The sequence below is a fragment of the Typha latifolia genome, chromosome 2, assembly GCF_019914945.1.
Source record: "Typha latifolia isolate L0001 chromosome 2, TyphaL0001v2, whole genome shotgun sequence".
Taxonomy (NCBI): domain Eukaryota; kingdom Viridiplantae; phylum Streptophyta; class Magnoliopsida; order Poales; family Typhaceae; genus Typha; species Typha latifolia.
The window spans coordinates 10,939,043-10,946,975 of record NC_133087.1 but is presented as its reverse complement, the minus strand read 5'-3'; the positions used below and the strand labels follow the sequence as shown (position 1 = coordinate 10,946,975).

The 7,933-nt window shown below is 39.5% G+C and overlaps 1 protein-coding gene across 1 annotated transcript; it reads right to left on the bottom strand.

Moving 5' to 3' along the window:
* Positions 1-5,882: 5,882 nt before the first annotated feature.
* On the bottom strand, positions 5,883-7,572 carry LOC140781609 (uncharacterized). The gene is made up of 2 exons (XM_073127660.1): positions 6,700-7,572; positions 5,883-6,611 (listed from the first exon to the last, which is right to left on the bottom strand). The coding sequence occupies exons 1-2, from the start codon at positions 7,372-7,374 to the stop codon at positions 6,549-6,551; spliced, it is 738 nt and encodes a 245-aa protein (XP_072983761.1). The 5' UTR covers positions 7,375-7,572; the 3' UTR covers positions 5,883-6,548.
* Between the last annotated feature and the right edge of the window lie 361 nt (positions 7,573-7,933).

Here is a 7,933-nt window from a genome sequence, read left to right as displayed (position 1 = left end):
CCTATGGGGAGTACCACAAGTGGAGTATTTAGGCCACATCATCACAGTAGAAGGTGTGGCGGCGGATCCTCAAAAGTTGGCGTGCATGGTAGCTTGCCGATCCTTACTTCCACCACAGGATTGCGAGGATTCTTGGGGCAGACCAGATATTATTGCCGTTTCATTGGGGTATGGCAAGATTGCTGTCCCTCTCACTTATTTGCTGAAAAATGACTTGTTTAGATGGACGGATGAAGCCACTATAGCTCTTGAAAAATTAAAAACAGCAATGACAACTGCGCCCGTTCTAGCTCTACTAGACTTCACCAAAGAATTCGTTGCAGAATGTGATGCGTTAGGGGTTGGCATTGGAGCTATATTAATGCAAAGAGGACATTCCATAGCCTTTCTTAGGAAGGCTTTATCACAAAAATTCCAGCAATTATCGACCTACGAGAGAGAAACGTTGGCAATTTTGCATGCGGTGACAAAGTGAATGCCTTATTTGATCGGTAGGCGATTCATTATCCGAACTAATCAAAATAGCTTTCCATACTTTATGGGACAACGTATACACACTCCGACACAGTAGAGATGGGTCACCAAATTGCTGGGGTATGATTATGAAATCCAATACAAGAAGAGAAGGAAAATAGAGCGGCAGATGCACTATCGCGCCAACCCGATACCGCCGAGCTCACAGCCTTTTCTTCACCCACTTTTTCCTTTCTTGATGAGTAGAGGTATGCATATACATCTGACCCAGATGTTACGAGGTTATTACAGGAGGTATTGGATGATCCAGAGCACCATTCGGAGTTGGAGAACCGAGGCAGTTTGCTGCTGGACCGCGGATGCATCAGGGTGCCCGCAAATGACGAATCGCAGTGCTTTGTTGGAGAGATGCCGAGACGATGGTTGGAGTTCTTACTTGGAGCTGCCTTAGGGGTCGAGTATATCTTGTCTTCCATATTTTATTATTGAGTGAGCGGATTGGAGATCATCAGGTCGTTGGATCAGTTCTACTAGAGCTATTGGAGGAGATAGAGATTGTAGAGCCACTTCGTGTACGTGCTAGGTGTCGACGACGTCGTGGTACCAGATTGGAGATGGAGGTCTTAGTCGAGTGGCTTGGCAAACCATCCGACAAGGTGACATAGGAGCTGAAGACAGACATCTTGGAGCGTTTCCCCGACTTTACACCTTGAGGACAAGGTGAGGGAATCGTGGTGGGCTGATACACCTTACTAGAATATTTTCTTATTGCATTAGTTATTTAATTTTAGAAAAATAAACTTTTTGTAGGTCGCATTCGAACACGGAAGGGAGCGTGTTCAAACGCCAACATCAGTTCACAAAAATAGAGAACGTGAAATGTGCGTTCAAACACAGTCGAGCCAATTCGAACGCCTGTGTGCGAACACCTACATTAGTTCGTATCCACAAAGAACGTCTTTTGTGTGTTCGAACACGGTCAACCCCGTTCAAACACGATCGGCAAGAGTCCACTAGTATTAGGGTTGATAATTATTATTTTAACTTGTTGGCTAGCCTCTATAAAGATGTGGATGGCAGCCAAAATCATTGTGATGAATGAATATTGGTTTCTACCCTCTTCTATCCTCTTTCTAGTCTCTCTACTCTAATCTCCCTCCTCCCTCTTCACTAACCAGCCACCTCTACCGTTGGCAAAGTCTCATCTATCTTCTAATCTCCCTCGTCTATCGAGTCCTTCGTCTTTCTTGAGATCTCGACCACTTCTCCGCAAAGTCTCATCTATCTTCTAATCTCCCTCGTCTATCGAGTCCTTCGTCTTTCTTGAGATCTCGACCACTTCTCCCCCTTCATCTTTATCCCTTAAACTGCATCAACCATCCACCCTCATCTCCATTATCATCTATAACCATATCATCCACTCTACCCGTCAACACCACTATCACCCCTACTATAGCGTATTTTCGTCACAGTCATAGTTCGAATCTGCGAAGGGCGTAAATACAAAAAATATAGATCAAGAAGTTACAGATCGATCAACCTTGGTTTTGTAATTTTCTGACTATGGGAGAATATTTTGTGAATATTTCCCTCGGTTGCACGGAACGCTTTCTACAATCAATCTAGATCATGAAGGGATCGTTCCGTAACCTATCACATGATTAAGAACTTTTGTATTTAGAATTTCTTTAGATTATGTTACGAACGACCTGATCCAATCTGCAACGGTTTTGGACTCGTTGAAGCTTGAAACTTCCAAAGAGATCTGTGAACAATCTAACCGACTGATCCTCCTAAATTTTGGATATGTTGTCGCTCTTGAAGAGAGCTTTCCAACGAATCTAAGATCATAGGATTTGGACAATTAGATCTCAAAATATCGACTAAATAGTGGCCAAAGGTCAAACAGAGCATAGTTTGATAGCTCTTCAATGCCTAGATAGATGCTAGGTTTACTCCTTAGTGTGGAAGGGAAGAAGTTGTTGTAGAAGAGGGTGGTTAAAAGTTGGAAGAGGTCGACCAAAGACTTAGGCGGTGAAAGAAAGGAGGAGGGAGAGGGCTCCAATGGCTAAAGACTAATTGAGAGAGAGATAAAGGCCAAAGCTAATCCAATTATCCAAGATAAACTCAAATTATAGTTTCCTCCACATATTTATAGAAGCTCACCCTAGGGACTCATCAATTAAGTTAAACAACTCTAACAAACCCACAACTTTCATCGTGGTGTGTTTGAATGCGCCCGATCGCGTTCAAACGTGAAATTTTCATTCTTTGTTGATGCAAACGTATGTAGGCATTCGAACGACCGCGTTCGAACAACCCAATTCCGTTCGAACGCACAATTTTTGTTCTCTATTTTTGCGAACATGTGTGGGCGTTCGCATCCCCGTTCGAACGCGCCCTAGCAAAAATACTTTTATTGCTTCTAACAAACTCAACTAGATAAATAGGCTCATCTCAATGAACCCAATGCCGCGAGTGGAGCCAATATGGATCAAATCGTATCAGATTAGAAATTTATATATGACGGAATGAATAATTCTTAGATTAAGTACGAAATTCTAACTATAATTCATAATTTTTTAAGTAGATATCTACAACATAAATTACGTTCTGAAAAAACTCTGAATACGAAAGTTGTGGGTCATGGTATCACATATGTTATCCAATTAGTTTCATAATATTTAGACGTTAGATGATTATATTTTAAATATTTTTTTAAAACTGCACTAAATTAGAATTTTATAGTTTAAGTACGAAAAACTATGTGATTCGTATCCTTTTTTTCTTCTTTTTTATTGCTGCTTCGTTTGGTTCTCCTTCTATCTCTTAATCATTTTTTTTTATTTTTTGATATATAAGTCTCTCTAATTATTTTTCTAATATAATAAAAGACTAATCAGAGATAGTGATGAGATAATTAGAATAAATTAAAGAAATTAAAAAATTTAATCAATATTTCATAAAGAGAACTTAACTTTGCTAGATGATTATCTCTTTGTCTAGTGTTAGATGATTATTTTTAAAATATTTTTCCAAAACTAAGCAAAACTGGAATTTTATAGTTCAAGTACGAAAACTATATGACCCATACTTTTCTTCTTTTTATTCTTCTTCTTATTCCTTTTGGTCTAGAAAGCCCTTCAGATAGATTCTTGATATGAAGAAATTTTAAATATTAAAATTTTAAATCATGATGTCACTGATTTTATCCAATTAGTTTCATATTATTTGGACGTCAGATAGATATCTTCTAAATACTTTTCTAACACTAAGCAGAATTAAAGTTCTATAGTTTAAGTATAAAATTCATAGTTTAAGTACAAATCTCGTATTTAAACTACAAAATTTCAATTCTATGCAATTTCAAAAAAATATTAAAAAGATAATCATCTAACATCGAAAAATTATGAAACCAATTGAATAAAATCATGACATCATGATCTAAAAATTTTGTATTTAGAGTCTGTTTGAATTTTAAATTTATTTGTAGCAGAATAAAGAAGTATTAGTTTAAGTATGGAATTCATAATTTAAGTATGAAATTTTGATAGTAATTCATAGTTTTTTAAGTAGATATACAATATAAATTAATTTATATTTTTAAAATTAATAATTAATTTTTTTTTATTTAAATTATTTTTAATTAGTCTCTTAAAGAGTGATTAGAGATACTTATACAGAAGAAAAAAGTGAAGATTAAGTAATAGAAAAAAAATTAGTAGGAAGAGAAGAGACAACAACAAAAAACAAGATGAAGAATAAAAAGAACCAGCAGCATAAGACGAAAAAAATATATAAAGATAAAGAAGAATATTGCACACATAATTTCTCTCATATATTATCCCCATCAGCACTTAATGAGCATTAAATAATAGAAGAAAAAAATTAGAAGAAATAAAGAAGAAAAGCCTTGTCTGCAATGAAAACCAAAAATAGTCGACGAAAAACAAGTAACTTTTTAGTGCGAAGAACCCAATAAGGTATGATGCCTATTTAAAAAATTAATAAGGATAACTATGATAGTTTGATATCTATTTTGGTGAGAAATATCCCTCCAAGATTTTATTTTTAAATATTTTATGTATTTTTTCAGTCAATTTGAATTGAAACTATAACAGTTTCACATTAATCAAGACCATGAGCAAAATAATACGAATGAAAATTTATAAGGTAGGATAGATATTAAGCATAACCGTCGTAGTAGTAATTTGTAATTTAAATAATGAAAGTAAAATGTTTCTTATAAAAATGAATGTACTCCTCTCCTTCTCTCTCTATTTATATATTATATATATTATATACTGTACGTGCTGGGGCTTCTATCAACAATAAGCGTCAACTCGAGTGCCAAGTCAGAACGACAAACTATAATAATTCTTGTATAAATTGGTCAACACATCCTAAATTCCATACCTAGTTACTTAAAGAATTAAAAAATAAATAAAAACTTAAAAAGTTTCGGTACGAATAATTGATAAGTTGGGAAACTCAATCTATTTGGTCTACGATAACATTCTTTACACTTCATAGTAGAAATCTTACCGACTCCAAAATTGGTCTTCCAACTAGTACGGTTACTCCTCTCAGACGTTAAGGACGATAAAAATCATCAATTAGCCATCCATCATCACAGCGGTGCATGGCATCATATCCTTAATCCTATCATCTAGAAACAAAAATCTTCAGATCACAGCCATCCATCAGTAGATGCAGCACGCATTACGAGATAACACGCGTAAATATCCAACGCTAGATGTGTACCTTAATTGCTATGACAGCTGGACCAAGCGAAACAAAAGCGAGCCAACAGTATGGACTTGAACAGGAGATAGGTATGAAAACAGGTCCGATTAATTCTGATCTGATTCGGATCGGATTCAAATAGAAAATTTCTATCCGATTTAAAAACAGATAGAATTTAAAAAAAAATTTGAATACGAATTCGGATATGGGTCAGATATATTTTTCGAATTCGAATATCGGATATCCGTTTACCAACATATTATTTTAAATAATTTACAGTTTTTAATTTACTTATTTAAATAGTAAATATTAATATTACTAATAATACATTATATATTATTTCTAGAGATTAATTTCTCTAATTTTACATATTTGGCATACAAAAAATTTATTTGTTATAAAATTCTTAATATTTTTTTGTTTCATATACATATACATGCAGAGCATTTGGTTTTAATTGGTTATAGAGATTTTTTTTTCCATTTTACATCTTATAATATATGCTTATTTCAGTTTACACAAATATTTTACAATATCCCTTGGGGTGTTAAATTAAAAGAAAATTTCAATAAGGAATATAAAGGTGGTTCAGGTGTCTATAATATGTGCAGTACCGAACTAGAAATAAGCTAACAGATAAAGTGTAAATGACAATAAACACATAATAATGGATAGAATCTTTCATTAGACACACGGACTCTATGAAACCCATGTTGCAGGAAATTACTACAATCAATATTAAATGGTTTGAAATATAGAACAGCTTTAACAGATTTGGTGGGTACCTATGACCTGAGCTGTACAGAATCTTTACTTCTTTTTTTTATCTTGCTCGTCCCCTCCCTCCTTCCACCGTCGCTTGGTGCATTAAAAATTACGGATGTAAACCCCCCACGGATAAGTGCACCTTTAAAATTCGTGCATCTAACATTCAAGTCACACGCACAGGCACAAGCACAAGCAGGGACCCCTAACTACCCAAAAAACAGCGCAGCGGCGTTGACCGCTCGAAACTCCTCCACAGCCGCCATCCTCCCGTGGAACGAAATCCTCAACCAAAGAATTGACCCAAATTGCTTTGTATTTGATCGAAGGAGGAATTTAATGTTTTCGAGGATACAACGGCATGAATTTTAGAAGATACAAGCAAAAAGAAGTGACAAATTTAACCACCTAATAGCTCTTCATGGAAAGAGAAAAGAGTGATAAGACTCCACGCGAAGAGAAGGAGACGAGGAATTGAAGGTTTACTTACGGTTTCTTTCTTCTGAAGCAAAACAATGGGTTCTGGCTTCAGCGTTCACGACACCGGAATGGTGAGGTTACCGTCACTCCGGGACCCTGTACGATTCTAGCGTGATCTCGGAGAGCCAGGAGCCAGGAAACAACGCCTGATGGAAGAAAGACGCGGATTTTTCATTTTCAAATGAGGAATCAGGAGGATAAATTTGAAGAAGAAGAGGGAAGAAGAAATCATACGTCGAGCTGCTTCTGGACAACGCGAGGGCGTTTCCGAGGGCGTCTTCGGGCGCGGGATCCAGTCACCGCGTAGATGTCCTCCTCGATCTCGTCCACCGAGAGCGAGATCGAAAACCTCGGCCGGCATTTCCGCTCCGCATCCTCCGACCTCAACCTTACCGTCCTCCTCTCCACCGCTACCGCCGCCCTCGCCGGCGAGGGGCTCAGCCCCTGCTCCGCCGCCGTTCCCCTCCTCGCCCGAAGATTCCATGGCCGAGAAGCCGCCGCCGCCGCCGAGGACGACGGCTCTGGCTCCCTCTCCGGCTCCAGATCCGGATCCGGTTCTTGATCCGGGTCTTGCCGAACCGCGAGGTTGATCCGGTCCGCCGCCTCCCGGAGGTGGACGAGGAGCTTCTTCCTCACCTCCTCGAGCTTGATCCCCTCCGACGGAACCCTAACCCTCGTTACCGCCGCCGATCTCCTCCCACCTCCGCCCCCGATCGCCTCGCCGTTGCGGTTGACGTTAGCGCAGCGGAGGAGCCGCTGGTTCCCCCACGTCTTCAAGATCGGGAAAGAGAAGTTGTGCAAGAGATTCTGCCCTCCTCCTGTGCTCCCAGAAGCCTCCTCTCTCGCCCTCGCCGCCTCGGGCGGCGACATCGCTGCAGGCTCCGCCGGCCTCTCCGCCGAGATCACCATGGATCCGGCACCACGGAGGTCCAACGAGGTGCCCAGACCCGCTTACAGGAGGGAACGAAGGAGAAGGAAGGGGGTGGAGACACCGGCGGTGAGAAGAGGGAGTAATGGATATTTAGGGGAAAAAGGGTTTGCAACGTTCAGTTGTGGGAAGGAAGGGAGGCGGGTGGGATATAACTTATAGCATATAACTTATAAACCAGGAATAAAATAATAATAATAGTTTTGATGTAATATCTTAATGTGGGGTAGTCGCGCGTAGCGTGGGAGGTAGGAATGGCACACGCAAGGGAATCCGTATACGGGGGCGCTTGGCGACTAGTGGGCTTTTTATCTCTCGCTTTCCCTCTCCTCAGTTTGAATGTTACTGTTACGCACGCTTGCAGTCACGTGTGACCATCCGGTTGTACAGGGAAGGGAACGAATGCTCTGCCACAACGACTGTGTGGGTGTGTAGGAATGATATGCTAATCGCCGACCGCTTCAACGTCGTGTGGGTGGTTGTGGACCAACACGTGGTCCGTAATTGAACCGCTGAAATTCCAACCGGGCTCGGCTGGGC

Bases quoted from the DNA above. Each gene is read 5' to 3' on its own strand.
- LOC140781609 (XM_073127660.1), bottom strand. From the start codon at position 7,374: ATGGTGATCTCGGCGGAGAGGCCGGCGGAGCCTGCAGCGATGTCGCCG. The intron at 6,612-6,699 runs GTATGATTTCTT...TTCTTCCATCAG, and splicing joins TTGTCCAGAAGCAGCTCGAC to GCGTTGTTTCCTGGCTCCTG.